The following is a 17,958-nucleotide window of genomic DNA, read 5'->3' on the forward strand; positions in this document are numbered from 1 at the left end:
ATTTTGCTCAGTGCGTGTGAGAAAGGGAAGAAAGGAGGGTAGCCTTCAACCAAGTGCGGCTGCGTTACAAGGAAGGCACTGGCGCTTTATTATTATTATTGTCCGTACACTTTGCCCGTTTCCGCGTTCTTAACGTGGCGAAGGGTTGAACGGTTAAAATGGAGGCGGACAGATCCGGCGGAGGACCAAACCCGAACTTCGGAGGCGGCAGCAGCGGAGCGGGGCGCAACCCTAACGGGCCCAAAGCAGCACCGGGCCAGGCAGCACCAGTAGCCGCTACCGGAGGTCTGGCAGCGGCAGCAGCTGCCGCGGCGGCGGTCGGGGCCGTACCGGGATCGTCACACCTCCGCGAATCCCAGCAGGACAGCGATCCGGGAATGACTCTTCCCGGGATCCTGCACTTCATCCAGTACGAGTGGGGACGCTTCCAGGCCGAGAAATACCGCTGGGAGGCGGAAAGAGACGAACTCCGGGTAATTTTTTGTGTTTGTATTTTATTGACTACCTCCTGCATTTGCCATGTTTACATGATTAGAACCACGCCATGATATTAATCCAACCTTTTGACGCTGTCTTGGGTACCAATACAACACAACACCCTAGACAGTCAATCGGATGACAACATGCTAAAAAAGCTAACGTTAAACCGAGCTGCTGCTCCGCCGTGATTCAGACTATAAAACTCTGGGTAAAGGGCCTCCAGGCGTTATATAAAGCATTTTACCGTAAAACAAATCTAATCTGCTATTCTTTCTGTGAGACACACAAAAACATTAGGATGAACTGCCTGAATGTGCACAATCAATTACCGAACCCTGCAAATTAACAGAGATAGATTTGCATAGTCCCTTCCAAAAGTTTTGGAACGGCAAGGACAAGTCCTTTGTTTTTGTTGAGTGTTGAAGACAAACTAGTTTTAGATCAAAATATGAATTTGAAAAAAAAGTTCAGCTTTTATTTCATGGTCTTTACATCTTGATGTGTTAAACAACTCAGAACAAAGCACCTTTTGTTTGAAGCTACACATCTAGATATAAATACTACGAAATAAGAGCTGGGATTTTGAACCGGAATGTCTTCAGGATACAACTAAAACAAATGGATTGATGTTGCCATTCCAATACGTTTGAAGGTGACTGTATACTTCACTGTCATCATCATACAGTAAAAATGCAGGTAAACATGAGACGCTCATCAGGGTTACTTCAGTAGGTATGCACCGTTACCGATATCGGTATTAGTCACAATAATGTCTGTACTCAGACTCAAAAATGCTGCGATACTAACGTATAAATACCACTTTACCATCCTGACATATAACTTAACTGGCCGGTGGAGTATGAGCCATGTCGGCTGTGTGAAGATACTTTAAGGTAAATACGAATGACAATACTTCCCTTCGCGACTGTAAATTATGCTCTGAAAATTAGGTGATGGAGGCTGCCGCAACTTGCGAGCCGGTTGGTCGTCCAGCAAGCATCAACAGCACTTCACACCTGCATTTTTACTGTATGATGATGACAGTAAATTATACAGTCACCTTCAAACGTATTGGAATGGCAACATCAATCCATTTGTTTTAGTTGTATCCTGAAGACATTCAGGTTCAAAATCCCAGCTCTTATTTCGTAGTATTTATATCTAGATGTGTAGCTGCAGTTGCATGGCACATTGAGAAATGTATCACTTGTCGTATTCTCAAGAAGTTGTTGTAATTCTTTTCACCCACTTTGTGTAGTTACCAAGACAGACGTAATATCCATATTCCAACTTGTATATCCATAAAACTTGACATTTTTTTGTCTTCTCCACTGCATTAAGTCCTTTTATGTTGTGCCACAAATGTTTATTTTGAGGCACGACATAACTGAAATACCTTGTGTTCCAGGCTGCATTTGGATGAAATGTTTGACTAGGACTGATTAGGTAGGAAAAAAATGCAACGGGATGCGAGAATAACCTAAAAGGCTGGTTACTGAGACAAGGGTTTACTGTAAAGTGTTATTTTTGAGTGAAATTGCCATGTTCAAGGAAAGTTTATGTCGAACAATACTTGTTTTTTTGCTGTCTTTTTGTTTGATATTTTTGTACACGTATGAAAAAGCATGTCTTTCAAAGTCAGGAAAAAGTAGCCCCAGGTATGACACAAATGATGTGTGTAAGGCAGATCGTTGTGCAAACCACAAGGAGAATGTACAAAATGTTTGAATGAATCCATTTTTTTCTGGCGTCATTCTGATGCTGCTTATAAAAATAACATAAGCGGAACTTGTGACAACACATTGTTACTTAACACTTTTACTCACCGTGCTTCTGTGCCCTCCACTCCTATCTTGGTGGGTATAAATAGAAGCCTGATAAAATATGGATGAGCAATGAAGCTGCGCTCAACGCCCTTATGGATTCCGTTATGAGAATGGCCGTCAGAAACAGGCCATCACCGTATACAACGCGGCCTATCATGGAACTTTCAATGGCGTATTACGGCATTTTTCTCTGGGTACATTTAGCCCCACCCTCTGTGAGCTTGGGCAGAGATGACCTCGCCTTCATTTAATTACCCAATGGCCACACGCCTCTGGCTTTGGAGCGCTCAGCATGCCAGTTAGCGTGGCACCCTGGCCTTGTGTACTTACCAACTTGCGTTGGCTCACATGTCAGCTGCACTTGACGTTAATACCTTGTAAAATAAGAATCCTCGCTTCCTGTTGTGTCGGCGTCATCTATCGTCTCACGGTGGTGTGACGACTCGTGGGAAGTTCTTTTTGTGGCCTTGACAGGAAAACCCTGTGCCTTTTTTTTTCCATGTGGAAGGCCACCTGTGGTTGCATGTCCACACTGTCAAGACACAAGAAAATCTTTCTAACGTGTGACATTTTGTCTTTCATTAATGATCATTATCGTGGATTTTCATTTCATTTAAAAATTGACCTAGTTGAGTCAAGTTAAGTTTATTTATATCGCCCTCAAAGACGAAGTCAAGCCAAAAGAAATATTTTCAAGAATATGTTCAATGCAGGCCCACTAGATTGGGTTTGTGGAATATGAGTTAAGCAGTTAAATCCACCCGTTTTGATCCATTTTAGGGGACGGCTGCTTTGCCACCTGCTGTTGACTGAAAATGACATCATAGTTGCTCAGGGCTCAGATAACAACCAATCATGGCTGAGCAACTGCGCTGTCATTTTCAGTCAACAGAAGTGACAAAATGGCCGCCCCCTGAGATGGCTAAAAATGGGTGTATTTTACTGCTTAACTCATATTCCATAAGCACAATATTAATTAGATTGCCAATTGACACAAAAAGAATCTGGAAAGGCCTTACAGGCCCAGATTTGACAAAAATCAACTTAGTTTCGACTTCTTCCAGGATGAACGGGCAAGAATGGAAAGAATGCCGAGTGGGCAACATTCATCGTGTTACGATATTTGTTTTGACCGCACAAGGGTGCATTTAACGTAATGAAGCGCCACAGGTTGACGTCTCCATTCTGTGGACCTGTTCTGGTCAGGTGATGCAGAATTCTCCACAATAATGCCGCCGGTGATTATGAGCTTTCTCAGATCTTGTCCTGGTCGGTTGATGAATATATTCCTGATATTCATTTGTAAAAAAAAAATTGAATTGTGTATTGAACCAGAGGCCAGGAATCAAATCCTAATGTTGACGTATCGTTACAGTCTTAATTGTGAGTAACTGGAGCATATCCCAGCTGACTTTGAAAGAGAGGCAGCCGTATCCTCTAGATTTGTCGTCAATCGCAGGACAACCCAACCCACCCCACCCAAATTCTGCAGACTCAAAAATTGGCCCGGATTCTGATTTCAACATTTTGATTCGTACATAATATGCCCATCTTCATCATTCACTGCCATCCCTGGTAGAATTAATGTATTTTATGACGTCTATATCCGTCAATGGGAGTGAATGAGTTAAGTGAATGCACAAGTAGACTAAAGGGAACAACTTTTCTTCTTATGTGAGATGTGTTTTCTGTTTACATAAATGCAGGTGTAGGATAGATTTCTGGAGGCACAAAAGATGCCACTTCCTGTTTAGCAAGGCTCACGGGTTCCCTGGCTGCACATCAGTAATTAATAGGATTGTGCTCTCAGCCATGACACACATACCATATCCATATGTCCTGCGTGATTGTCAGACAGCGCCTTCCTCCTTTGCTCCTCTTTTATGTTTATTTACATCCGTCCCTCTATTAGTCCTCGTGTGGATGATCACACACACTCCAGTGAAGCACAGTGGCCCAGAAAAGTTGAGTGCCGTATTATTATTATTTATTTTTTTTTCGGGATGCTCTCTTGGGATGCAAGGATGAGTGGATGAGGAGATAGAGCGTGGCCAGTGGAGGCGGAAATCTGCCCTTGACCCTTTTCTGCTTTTGCCTACTCCCAATCTTGTTCAGACCCGCAGCAGCAGCAGTGGCTCACATGGACAAAATCTGACCCACAGGAAGGAGAGATCAGGTGGCAGGACGCCTTTGCTTGCATCACGGCTCCTTTGTACTTGAGTCTTTTGTTTGTTTATGGCACAAAGGAAATGACAGAGGCTCAAGCGAGGCTCTATTTGATGACTTCCAAAGTGCAATGAGGTCATATTCTACCTCAGTGCTGGTTTGCCTTAAAAGTCCCAGTGAATATGTTCTTTTTTTTAAATATTTTCATCTGATCACCTTTTTTCCCCCCTTTCCCTCTTGTAAAGTATCAAGTGCTTCTTTTCTTCTCGCGCTCAAATGAATCGCCAATAGTGAACTGGCACGGGTCCCACACATTAACAAGAACAGGCACGTCCCAATCTGAACCGGAATTCGGGCATAGGCGTCGAAGGAAAGAACAACATGACGTCTTTTCATTGCCATATCATTACACTCCGTCATAACGTAAGCATGTTGTGGTTTTCCGGGGCTTTGACGCTCAAACTATATGAATGGATATTAATATTAATGTCGATTAACCTCTCAGGATAAGCCATGTCATTGTGTTTCTACTTTTTCCCAACGCCGCTACAACTTTATAATGAGCTCAGATGCCAGGTACAGAGCACCTTCGGGTCCTTGAAAGGGTGTAGCGTGAACTTGCAGCGCTGTGCGAGTAAGCAGGTGTTGGCTTGTTTCTGTACTCTGTGGGAAGGTACGAGTGCATGGTTCGTCTCTCAGACTGATTAATTCCACTTTGGAATTCATGCAAATCAATTTGTTTGGCAAAGATGATTGGAAACTTGCCGTTAGTTGTGCGAGCCAAGTGTTTTTGTATACTGTAGTGTGTCAAGTGCTTTGTTGCAGCTGCAGCTGTTGCGAAAGGGTGATATAAATGTGTGTGTGTGTTGTATTTTTCAAGGATGTTTCATTTCATTTATCCATCTATCTGGTTATTCTGGAAAAAAAAAAATAAGGTTACAAGAAGAAACATTAGTGAGATTTTCGACAAATCTCTCCCAGTAGTTTTTGGTCTGTGAGGCAAAGTGAACCACAGTAGCGATGTCGCCAGGCCAAAACAACACACTTGTTTTTTATCACTAAAAAAGTGATAAGCTGGAACAGCAACTGTGTCCGGCTGTCGGGATCAAAGTGTGCGGAGTCATTTACATCTACTGCCTTTGAAACATAATCCAACTGCTCTTGCCAGCCTTTATGGAACACTCGCGCGGGCTAGCTAACACTTGCTAGTGCACTAAACACTGATAACAGACCTGCATAAGGAAGTTAGTTCTAGCACCCTTAATTGCCAATTTTTTTTTTTCCAAGACGTCGTTGTGTTCTTGAAGTCGATAGTTTGAGACAGTAAACGGCCCAAAAGGTTCTGGAAGACAAGTCAAGTCAGCTGTTAAGCCGCGACACATTGCCGGGAACCACTTAAAAAAAAAAAAAGCGTAACTAGGCATTGATGTTCTGATATTATTTGCTAAGGTTTATTTTCAGAGCTGGGCAGTCCGTCCAGGGAGCGGAACAATCGGCCCGGCCCAATTTTTATGAATAAGGCTGTGGCGGGTTGAGGCCGGAACCGTACCGACATATCTGCCGGAGGGCGGGGGGCTGACCGGCAAAAGAGGGTCAAGTGCGCTGCTGTGTTTATTTTGAATGAGCCTTCATGCCATCTCGGCGGTGTGTTACTCGCAAGAATACTATCAACAATTGTTGCTGCCGTTATCTTGACTTCTTGGCAGCGTACTGTACATGTAAATAAGAGGGTAATCAAGATGCCCGAATTACTCGAGAATTTCAGTTTATAGTTTCAAGACTTAGTTGTCTGTAGTTTAGCATATCATTTATATCCCTGTCAATCAGTCCTTGTAGAACCTGTTCACAATATAATAACAAATCGCCTTTAGTGCACTTGGTAAGGCTCATTTTTGCTGAGCTGCGATCATCGACCACAGTGATTTATAACGTACTCTAGGTTCTTAGATAATCCCCCCCAGGACATGTCTGGCCTAAAACAAACTTAGTTTTCTGTGTATGATCATGTTGCCAGTGTTTACGAGCTTGCTTGGACAATTATCTCCAATAGTCTGCGATAAGCACGTAAAATCACATTGCATTAATCGGGATTACTCGTCAGCCACATCAGTGAGGTTGGCTTGACAGATTATCCAGCAGGCCTCCAAGCTTGTTACATGGGGGTGTGTGCGTGTGTGTGTGTGTGTGTGGGATTGACTGCCCTCTCAAGTAGACCAAGTGGCTGCCTCTTGAGACAATGTTATTGGATTGTTCTACTTCTTCTCGGCATGAGTATGCATGTGGGAGCAGAGAAAGGACCGTTAAATGTTTTTATTCTAAGTGTGGCAAAAACACAACACGATGTGCATGCTTACTTGCCCGTACTTGCTTTCTGTGGCTCCTTAATCTGTTGGAGGAGGATGTGTCGTCCTTCATTAGAGATGTATCATGATGAACCTCAATCGCACTCGATGGAGGGCGGATCTCCAAGGCCAATTATATGTCGTCATAGCTTCCTGCATATGCCTGAAATGACATTTTATGTTGAACGCAATGGTTGCTTAGAGAGTGAGGGAAATGTCAAAATACTTTGAAATGTTACCCCAAAAAAATCATGAATCAAATCTGCCACCAAATTAAACGGGTTCTTCTTTGGAACATAACTCACACACACACACACACACACACACGCACGCACACCTGCACCCCCGCACACGCACACGCATCCAAAAAGCTTTTTGGAATAATGCTCAATATTTTTCAAATTGCTTTAGTGACAATACTGCAAATTTCAGCATCGCTCAAAAATTGCATCTCTTTCTTCAATTTTGGTCACATTTTTTTTTAAGATTCACTCCAATAGATTTCATGTCAACAGCTTCATTTGGGTTCACCTTATTATATAACCTGAACTTTCATGTTTTTCTTACACAATGATAAACGAATTGAGGGATGTCTGCATTTCTAGTCAGTATCCAAGTTCGGTTTTGCTTTGTCATTTTCCTACGTTGCTCAGAAGGCACAATATATGTTACATGTGTCTTTGGCTAACTGACCCTTTGAAATTTTAGTTCAGTCTGTTGGACTTTTTCTACTCCCATTCATTTAACAGTTGATGCAACACTGGTGAGGAAGTGCACATTCTACAGTATTCCCTCTCTTCCATCAGGGCTTTTTATTTTTTGACACATGTTGAGTCGGTGACCACATCTTTCCTCAAGGTAAGTATTTTATCTGCTCCCCGAGAAAGGAAACGGACGGAAAAAGCGAAAGGAAGCATATAAAGGAAGGATGTGTCTTAACCGTGCACGGCCATTTGAATCTGGCCAGCGTTTCTTGTTTTTCCCCTCGTGCAGCTGCGCACTAAGGGCTTGGTTAGGACGAGTTTAAAAATAAAAACTGTCTTCCACAACCCTCTACTTAACATGCACTCCACTGAGTTCTCATAAGTCTTCTTTGCCAACCTTGTCATCGTTTTGTGTTCGCTCATGGTCTCTTCGCGGTTATCAAATACTGCATGAAAACATAATTGACTGCTGTGCTTGTTTATTTATTTATTCTTTTTTTTTTTATTGCAGTGGCACTCATGGTTCTTATAGCTATAAATAGGTATGGGCACAATACATTATTTAGATGTACCATTACAATCTATTGAGAGACCATACAATAAGAGTTAAAATGGTTACAAATATAAAAAGTTAATAATGCTCAGTGTTTTGATCCACGCCACCAAAGATGTATTTACTGAGTGAACTGCATCCCCCGAGTGGTTTCACACATTTGAAAATATGACATTGTTAACTCGAACATTGTTAACTACGCGTTGTTGTAGGGAGCGTGATTATGCCGGACAACGTGCACACACACACAATTAAAACCCCCCCAAAAATTCTTTAGAGCAGTGGTTTGTATCTAGAAAAACTCACAAGTGGAGCACTCATAAGTCCAGTATTGCTGAAATAACACAGCAGTAGAGAGAATAAATAAAAATTGAGCATCATTATTTTTTCATAAGGGCTGAGTTTTTGATAAAACTCTTGTATTGAATCTCTTTAGATTGTTGAAGTGTACCAAAGTTTGTGAAATGTTACGCCGCTGCTGCTACCGCTACTAAACGTCTCATATTTTTTTTTTCTTGTGTGCTTTCAGGCTCAGGTAGCATTTCTGCAAGGTGAACGGAAAGGACAAGAGAACATGAAACAGGACCTAGTAAGGCGGATTAAAATGTTGGAATACGCGCTCAAACAAGAAAGGTAAGACGGAATGCCAGGGAAATCCAAGTACACTCTTACTGTCTAATCTAGTTTTAGAGGGTGATTTTATACTGAAGCTTGCCAATGATTCTCTTGTAATGACGCCCTCTTGTGGTATTGTGCATGTGTGCAGGGCAAAACACCAGAAGCTGAAGACAGGAAATGACCTGAGTCCCGGCGACAAGAAACCAGAGATGGAAGCAGAACCCAGTATGTTTGTCTCCTTATCTCCTGTGCTATTTTTAAACCCATTGCTGCTTCAATGCTTTTAGTGTTCTTTCAAACCCCTCCTTAGTACTTAATTTATCCGCACAATCTTGCTCTCTGCAGTTCCCAATGGCCCAGCTGAGTCAGATTCGGAGCCAGCGAATCAGATGTCGTGGAAGGAGGGACGTCAGCTACTACGCAAGTCAGTCTGGTGTCATCAGACTATCTCATCTTATCTCATCTCATTCATATCAGCCATCATTGGTTACTTTCCGTTGTTGTGAAGGCGGCATTTTAGCACCTTGATAGCATTGCCTGCCTCGCTCCCCCCACCCCTTAACAAATTAAGAGTCCTTGTTTCAAGCGAAAAAACAACACTCAAAAATGTATGGTTACCCACCATCTATGCTGGTATCGAACCATCAACTCACACAAGAAGACAGTTGTCCCAGCTTTATTTACCGAGCATATTTATCCGATTCCCCTGAATGGTCCTCTCGCCAACGCTGTGGTGTGCCGGCCATTATACCCATGATTCAATTTATCTTTTTATTTGAGCACGTTTAACATTGGCACCGAAGAGATGGGAGGTTTATATATTCCGTAAGACCATTTCACTACGGCAACAACAAAATGGAGCCAACGTTCAGAGCGACGTTAGTTTTTAATTCTTGACTTAAATCGAATTAAAAAAAAAAAAAAAGGGATGTGTTCAGATGTTTAAAAAAATAAAGCCTGCCTTGGTGCAACTGTGACTTGAGGTTCCAAAAAATTTGCGTAGCCATCTTTAAATTCATTCACATAAAAATAAGAGTTAAAATCCTTACCTTAGTTTGGACATTCCATTCAGGCTTGCACCATATTTCAAAGCATGCCCGTCAACACTTCAACAAATCTCAACTATTTGGACTTTACAGATGACATCATAGACACAAAGGTACATGAAAATCATGTCATATTTTCACACTAAAGGATCATACCATTGCGGATACTGCAGGTAATGCTCCTTATGGTATCATATTTGACAAGAGGCGTGTGCTTATGAAATGCTGTGATGTATGAACTATTCATTTCTTCCTAATGAGTATCTTGTTTCCTGTCAACGTAGATATCTAGAGGAAGTGGGCTACTCGGACACCATACTAGACATGCGTTCAAAGCGAGTGCGCTCCCTGCTCGGGCGGAGCAGCCCCGAGGCCAATGGGCCTCCGCCACCCGAATCCTCCCCGGAGCCTGAGATGCGGGCAGCTGGAGAATCCTTATTGGTCAGACAAATAGAAGAACAAATTAAGAGGTAAGCCGCTTAAGATTACATGTACAAGTGGTTTTCCTCATGTTGAAATACTGCTTTCCTGTGTGAGTTCAAACCAAACAAACTGGATTTTTATGTCTTGGTTCGGGTCTCACGGTGAAGTGACCGGTGAGTGTTCTGCGGGGAGGCTAACTGATTTATCTATTGGTAGGAATGCAGGCAAAGAAAGCTCTAAAGAACGTCTCGGTGGATCAGTGCTTGATAAGATCCCCTTTTTGCACGGATGTGAGGATGATGATGAAGATGACAGTGACGAGGAAGACGACTTCCAAGGCATGGCGACGGACTGCATCGATGGCCCTCGCAAGAGCAAAAAGTCTCGAGTAAAGGTGCGATCACGCTTGATTTGGGGAAAAAAAGTCAGAATATCTTTGCCCTCTTAAAATAATGGCTTCGGCATATTTGGACAAAAACATTTTTTTTTTTGCCTTGCACCTCTCACAATGCTGACCACCGCTCACAGGTATATATTCTTTATCCTCTCAAAAAATGGACAATATTACAGCATCTTACTGAGTCACTTAAAATTGGAGTCGTTGACGTACAGTACTATTCTTCGTGTCTGCAAGACTGTATTATACCACCTCCTAGTGGCCAACCGTGGAAAGGTGTGCTGCACAATTAATTGAATTCTAGCATTAAATCTTGATGCATCAGCCTTTTACATATTAACTTTGTAGTTAATTGTTATTACGCTATGATTTTCTAATACAATATTATAAAGCGCTATTTTCCATTATTAGAAAACACAAATGCAAAAATAGGTTTTTGTCGGGATGCGGAAATGGATTAATGGTGTTTTCGTTTGTGGTCATTTAACAAATTAAAATTGTATCTGACGGCAACACTGTATTATTTTAAGCAAAACAATCAAACGGATAACACCTGGCAATTGCCAAACTTCTTTTTCTTTATGTTTAAACGTCTTATGATATGTAATCATATGTAATGTTTTTTTTCCTTCAGATGGGTTCAGAGCCCATGACCACAGACCTGGACCCGGAGGATGAGGAGGATGAGGATGACTCAGAAGACGCCCTCAGTGAATTTGACTTTCTGGGCTCTGGGGAAGATGGGGAGGGGGCGGGAGAGGCCAGGATCTCTGGGGATGGACGGGAGTTAGGTACGCAGCTACCATAGCAACCATCACTTCCAACCTCCCTGCCACCGTTGTATCCGTCTTTCCCCTCCCCCCACTTCCCCACATGCTCACTTTTTTATGAGTTACTTCTCATTATGTTTCAGCATCTCTTGTCAATAAAACCAACCTCTTTTCCCAACCGCCTGTCTCTTTGTCTCTGTCTGTGACTTCTAGCACTGTGTCGCTGTCATCTGTCTCTAGATGTTCTCTCTCTGTCTCTCCTCCTTATTCTCTCTCCTGGGGTCATTTCATCATGAGTATCATGATGTGCGAGTATCATGCATGCAGCCTTTACATGTCCACGTTACCTCCCACGCATAAATTTGTATTTGCAAGAATGCAGTCTTAATCTTTTGACCTACATTTTGGCCTTCAAAATCATCCCCCATCTTTTCGCATGACTGGATGTGTTGTGTGTCTTTCCTGTTGCCGGGTTCAGAGAACCGCAGGAACAAGTTACAAGGCATGATGTCGGACTTCCCCGCAAAACCTGCACCGCCCCCTTCTTTATCGGGACAAGCTCGTTCTGGCGAAGGTAAGACTGGCCCTCAGACAAAAATAAAAATAGACTCTTTTGGCTTCTCAGTCTTGTACATGCATGCTTGTAGCTTTGATCAAGATTCTGTGGGGTAGTGTTTCTCCTCCTTAAATAAATAGATAAAAAAATAAATTCTTCCAGTATAGTAACAGGAACCGGGTATAGACAAAAATCCCGTTCCATATTTTGACGTTCTATTTCTGAAATGTGATGTTGGCGGGACTAACACACATAAACACACACACACACTCCAAACCTGCAGGTGGGGCTTTGGGTTTCTCCTCGGATGTCTTCATCATGGATGCAGTTGGAGGCGGAGACATGAACTTGGGTGAACTGGCTGATCTCACCGTCGCCAATGACAACGATCTTTCCATGGATGTAATGAACACATTTGCTCCCTTCACGACACGGGATGCGGTTTAACCTCTCACAATCAGTGAGCTGTTCCCAATTTGATGATGTGACAATGTGCGTGTGTGTGCGCGTGAGTTGCAGATGCAGGATAACAGAGAGGAGTTTAAGAAGACGTGGAACCCCCGTTTCACACTGCGCAGCCACTTTGACGCCATCCGCGCGTTGATGTTTCACCCCAGCCAAGCGGTTCTGCTCACAGCATCGGAGGACGGAACACTAAAACTATGGAACCTCAATAAGGCCATGCATTCCAAGAAGTAGGAACATTTCAGACCTTCTTGAAAACCAAATACATCAGTGCCTTGAGATTTAAATGGCTCAATTTACCGGTTTTTCAAGCTACATGTCGTCGTTTCAGCCCAGTTTTTGCTTTGACTTGCAAGAATTAGAATTAATGCTTGCAATTAAACAATTAAGCTGTTTATTGGCACTCCCAGTGGCGACTTACCTGTACTTTTACACTAGATGTAAAACGAACAATTACTAGTACACAAAGTGTAACATACACAACCGCATAGCTGCAGCTTAATGCTAACCAACAATGCAAAACGCCATAGATGGGCTGACGACTAGCACATAACTGTTTAAAGGAGAAGTCAACCACAATGGCGGGCAAAAAAAAACGATTTTTGTCTAAATATTTTAAACCAATATTTTAGGAAGGTGACTGCAAATGCGTTTAATGGAGCATCTTAATGAGGATCATGAGGACCAAACAGCTCCATGTATGTCTGTATGATGCAGCGCCCAGGTGGCCAAGGCTTGCAGATCATAAAAAGCAACACAATGTCCATTGAGTTGTAACGTTGCAAAACTGGTTTCATTCTTTACATTCTATTAATTGTCATTACTATATGTCTGTATAATGTAAAATCTTGTAGACTCCTAGTTGTCTTATTAAAAACACATTACAATTATTGTTTTTTTTGTGTGGGGTGGGATTGTTGTCCAAATTATATAATTTGCATAAATTTCAATGGGGAAAGATGATTTATTTGCGATATCTCAAGGCACCACGGTATTTAATGCAAATTTTAGAAACACAGTCCTTTGTGATTTATATTGTGTTCTGTAAATGTTTTCCCCTCACAGAAACGCTGCTTTAGATGTTGAGCCCATCTACACGTTTAGAGCGCACAGGTGAGTGCAATTATGCCCACGCAACCACATCTTGAGCAATTATTAAGAATGTCATGTGGAACTAATTGTTTATTCATCTTTGCGTAATTAGAGGAAACATTGTGCATCCTTTCATAATTTAAAACCATCCCCGGTTGTTTTAACGTGTTTGATGTGTTTGACATTAACCCAAAGGATCAAGAATTACACACACCTGTTATTTTGTTTCGCTCAATGAGATTTGAACCGTCTCTTATCACATTCAAGTGAGCTTCTGCTCCTTCATGAATGGCAAACCTATTGCAAGGTGGGAGTTGACTCTGCCTTACACGTTACATTCTTTCTCCAGTGGCGCTGTCTTGTCACTGACTATGGGAGAAGACGGAGAGTCCTGCTACAGCGGAGGCCTGGATGGAAGCGTACGGTGTTGGAAGATGCCAGACCTCAATGTGGATCCTTACGACAACTACGGTCAGTGAGAAAGTCGCGCTATTTGGTTGCCACCGTATCTCAAATAAAGTGTTTTCATACAAACGGCATGTTTTGTCACCTCAATCAGATCCTGGCATTGAGAGCAGCGTGCTGGCAGGACACGAGGACAGCGTGTGGGGTCTCACGTACTCCGCGATCCACCATCGGCTAGCCTCGTGCTCAGCGGACGGCACCATTCGCATCTGGGACCCGCGTAACTCTGCCCCCTGCCTGTCTGTCATCAACAAGGAGAGAGGTAGCTGCATGCGTGCTGCTTGTGGTTCTCCGTTGTTCCCCCACGTAACGCATCACGCTCCCGCCGTCTCGACAGAACACGGGACGCCCACATCGGTTGCCTTCGTGGCTTCTGATCCCAACCAGGTGGTGGTGTCATTTGACGCAGGCGCAACCTTGCTCTATGACCTCAACACGGAGCAGAGCATCATCGCACTAGAGACGCAGACCAAGGATGGTACATCCAAGACGCCTGCACCACTTGATGAACTGTATAGCGCCGTTGTCATGCATATAGACATAGGTTGTTTTTTTTTGTCCTTTGCAGGAAGTGAACTGATTAACCGTGTGGTCAGTCACCCATCCGAGCCCCTCTCCATCACTGCACACGAGAACCGCACCATCCGCTTCTTAGACAACAAGACAGGTACTTGCAACTTTTATATTTATTGGGCAATTTTTTTCATGGGCCACTAGAACATGTAAACATTCTCCTTTTTTTTTTCTTCTTTAGGTAAAGTGGTCCATTCCATGGTGGCCCACTTGGATGCAGTTACATGTCTCACTACAGATCCGAAAGGCACTTACCTCATATCTGGCAGTGAGTAGCAACCAAATCACTAACACGTCTATAGAATTTACTTCATCCCACTTTGCATTTCATAAAAGTTAAAGGGGCCAACCCAAACTTTTCTTTACAAGAATGTTCTATGCAGAGCCACTAGTTGAAACGTGGCATTCTGATTACGTTTGCATTTGCAGAATATGAGTTAAGCAGCAAAGTCCACCCGTAGCCATCTGAAGGGCTATTTTGCCCCTTGTGTCGACTGTAAATGTCCTTGTTTGCTCCTGCGGTGATGTCCAAGAAAACAAAGTGCAGTGTGAAAAGCAAAAAAGTTGCATTTAAAAAAAAAAATGTAATTTGAGTTTGTTGGATGAATTTCCAACCCCCAAAATACTTTGCACATTAGCTCACATAAATATGCATTACCATAAATTTCAATTGGTTCTAAGTAGAAAATGTCTTTTTAAATTGCATGTTCTGTAACTTCTCATGAAAATTTATATTAGATCCAGTGTGAGGTAACGGACAAAAATGTAATAAATGGAATTATTTCTAGTTATTACCTGATAATTGCAACGTTGAATTTCATGACAGGACTTCTTACATCTACTAGGGAGCGTTTTCTGTGGAATCAGGAAACTGCTATGATATTCTTTGTATTAATCCACATTATGGTTGTCTTTTGCAAAGTTCAAACAAATCTCCACACTTTCCTTATTGGTAAATATGATTTGCCCCTCCTGCAGGCCACGACTGCTCCGTGCGCCTGTGGATGCTCGACAACAGGACGTGCGTACAGGAGATCACGGCCCACAGGAAGAAGCACGACGAGGCTATTCACGACGTGGCCTTCCACAGCTCGCAGCCCTTCATCGCCAGCGCCGGCGCCGATGCACTCGCCAAGATCTTTGTCTGATAGCACCGCGGTTCCATCTGGTGAGACAGGAGCAACAGGTGCAAATTTACTGCTGTGTAGCTTTGTTTCAATTAAAAAGCAGGCAATAAAAAAAAAACGTTTGTTGAAGAAAAAAAGTTAAAAACAATTAACTGTACTTACGCAGTAATTCATTACCGCAAGAGGGTGCCCGCGTATCACACTTTAAGAATTTTCAATGAGTTGCCCACAGGACTTAAATATGAGCATGTTTCTCTTTTTTTTTTTTTTTTTTTCAGACACCCTCGACTGCCAAAAGAGACTGGAGTGGACTCAATTTCCCCTTCATACACACAGGCACTCACCCGCACACACTCACTGTTGTCCTGCACCCCACTGGCTGGGTTATTTTCACAGGACGTCACCTCCCTTCAATTCCTCACTGTTTTATGCCTCAGTGACTTCTTGTTATACAAACCACACTGCTTTGTTTTTTTAACTCGAGAAGCTCCTATCAACAGCTTAAAAAAAAAAATCACACTTTTTTCTACACTACAAAACGCTTTTCGTTTTTTCTTTTTTTTTAATTTAAGTTTTTTTTTAACTCCGAGTCTACAAATGATTATGTCAAGGTGGCATGTGCACCCGTGCTCTATGAATTACTGCTCGTGTTTTAAGGAGAACCACCAAGTAGACTCATGCATGCCACGTAAATGAAAAGTGTAAATCTCGTATGGCTGACCGGGGGATGTAGGAGTTATCAAATCATGGAATCTGTGTGTGTGTGTGTGTGTGTGTGTCACATTCCAAAGACTCATTGAGGAATGTGTGCACCTTTTTTTTTTTTTTTTAAATACAAGGTCCAAGAATGTTCAACATGCCAGTGTTTCAACTTAATAGCTTTAATTTCAACTTGGCTAAGACCCACTTTCACTGTATAAGTGTTGTATGGAATGTTTCCCCCCGACTATTTCTCTACATTTAAAGTGGATCTAAACCCAAGATGTCCGAAGTTTCTGGTGTATTTTAAGTGTGCATATTATCTTTTTTTGTCAGGGTGCTGTTTAAAGTAGTTCTTCTAAAAATATGCATCAAAACAATCATTCTGCCATATATAGCTCTTTTCACGCTGATGTATTTGCGAGGTCCGGCTTATTATTTAGATTTATTTTATAGAAGAACCGTGCAGAGGTAGTAAATACTCAATTACGACTAGCTAAATACAGTTGCTCAAAATCACTCGTATTCAGTAAGTCCAAAAAAAAAGGCATCTTGAGTTACGAAACACTGCTTTGTTAAAGTTGGTAATATACTTTGTTGCAATCATACGCTATTGGACACTAACATAAAACCACCACCACCCCAAATTCATGTTCATTGGCTAACCTAATTTGCTAATTAATTACTCTGTTATTACTTAAAAAAAAATAAAAAGCCTTCAATGCACCCACAATGCAAATGACTGTGGTTATGTCATCTTCCTCAAACTCTTTTCGAAGCTCTCAATGCATAATTACAATGATGAGCTAAGAAGTTTAGTATAAACTCCTCGCCATTTGCTGGCTCTTTTTTTTTTATTGGCTGCTACTTGATGACGTGGCTTCTGTGCGACACACTCTGGACTACAATTCCCAGACGACTTCTTCCTGCTTACGGCCGTGCGGTAATGTAGAAATGAATACATTTAAAATCAACCCCAACGGCTCGTGTATTAAATTAATACTGTTTGTTTAATTCTCATCCCCATAACGCTATATTATTTACAGTACCATTTTTTTTGGACAAGTGCAGGTACATGCAATGTATTCTTGCTTTAAAAATGTCTGGGTTTAGTTCCACTTTAAGGCCGACAATGCTCTTGTAAATAGTGTGCGATCACAGTTAGCGATTGAGGAGTGCAGCATGAGGCCAATCTGTGCGTTCCCAGCAAATTGTGAGATTTGCTACTTTTCACTGGACGGAGGAGTGTGTATGCACTAGTGAAATCATGGTGCTATGAAAGCCTGCGTTAGTTCAGGGACTTTGTTTTTGCGCGTGCGAGGGTGAGACTTGCAGTGTTGACGTCACTGTTGAATCGTTTCATTGACTTGTCTGTCATTTCACAATGTTGACATTTCTAAATTCCTCCTCTGGGGATGTGTGTCTTACGAGAGATCCTCAGCTTCCTCGCGGTGTTTTATTTTTTTCCATAAATGTCAGTCAGTGTTCTGGATTCAGACTTTCCAAAAAAGAAAAAAAAAAAAGCAGGACATCATCTCGAGATTCCCGCTTGTTATGTATTGCGTTTACAAGTTGCGCTGTAGCATGACGCCGCAGAGGCGTGCCCAGGAGAAACGGCTCCTTGGGGGAATAAAATGTTTATTTTCAAAAGCGACT

General features: G+C 42.3%; 1 protein-coding gene across 3 annotated transcripts; it reads left to right on the top strand.

Moving 5' to 3' along the window:
* Nucleotides 1–8: 8 nt before the first annotated feature.
* On the top strand, nt 9–17,276 carry strn4 (striatin, calmodulin binding protein 4). Of its 3 annotated transcripts, XM_088301301.1 has the most exons (18): nt 9–473; nt 8,601–8,704; nt 8,838–8,914; nt 9,035–9,113; nt 10,020–10,205; nt 10,375–10,552; nt 11,190–11,346; nt 11,804–11,899; nt 12,165–12,283; nt 12,401–12,576; nt 13,412–13,459; nt 13,788–13,909; nt 13,998–14,165; nt 14,241–14,381; nt 14,472–14,570; nt 14,658–14,744; nt 15,455–15,662; nt 15,882–17,276. In XM_088301301.1, exons 1-17 carry the CDS (start codon nt 159–161, stop codon nt 15,622–15,624), a joined length of 2,322 nt encoding a protein of 773 aa, XP_088157427.1. In that variant the 5' UTR covers nt 9–158; the 3' UTR covers nt 15,625–15,662; nt 15,882–17,276. The 3 variants fall into 3 exon arrangements, with proteins under 3 accessions (XP_088157427.1, XP_088157425.1, XP_088157426.1); XM_088301299.1 differs by having other exon boundaries at nt 13,998–14,381; XM_088301300.1 differs by having other exon boundaries at nt 13,998–14,381; nt 15,455–15,644.
* The last annotated feature ends 682 nt before the right edge of the window (nt 17,277–17,958 follow it).

The sequence above is a fragment of the Idiotropiscis lumnitzeri genome, chromosome 7 (assembly GCF_059441095.1).
Source record: "Idiotropiscis lumnitzeri isolate Australia: NSW breed Sydney's pygmy pipehorse chromosome 7, RoL_Ilum_1.0, whole genome shotgun sequence".
NCBI lineage: Eukaryota > Metazoa > Chordata > Actinopteri > Syngnathiformes > Syngnathidae > Idiotropiscis > Idiotropiscis lumnitzeri.

What these genes read in the sequence shown, in the direction of transcription:
- strn4 (XM_088301299.1), top strand. Translation starts at nt 159, where the DNA reads ATGGAGGCGGACAGATCCGGCGGAGGACCAAACCCGAACTTCGGAGGC. An exon ending in CGGAAAGAGACGAACTCCGG is followed by an intron (nt 474 to 8,600) that starts GTAATTTTTTGT and finishes GTGTGCTTTCAG; the next exon opens with GCTCAGGTAGCATTTCTGCA. An exon ending in GCAAAAAGTCTCGAGTAAAG is followed by an intron (nt 10,553 to 11,189) that starts GTGCGATCACGC and finishes TTTTTCCTTCAG; the next exon opens with ATGGGTTCAGAGCCCATGAC.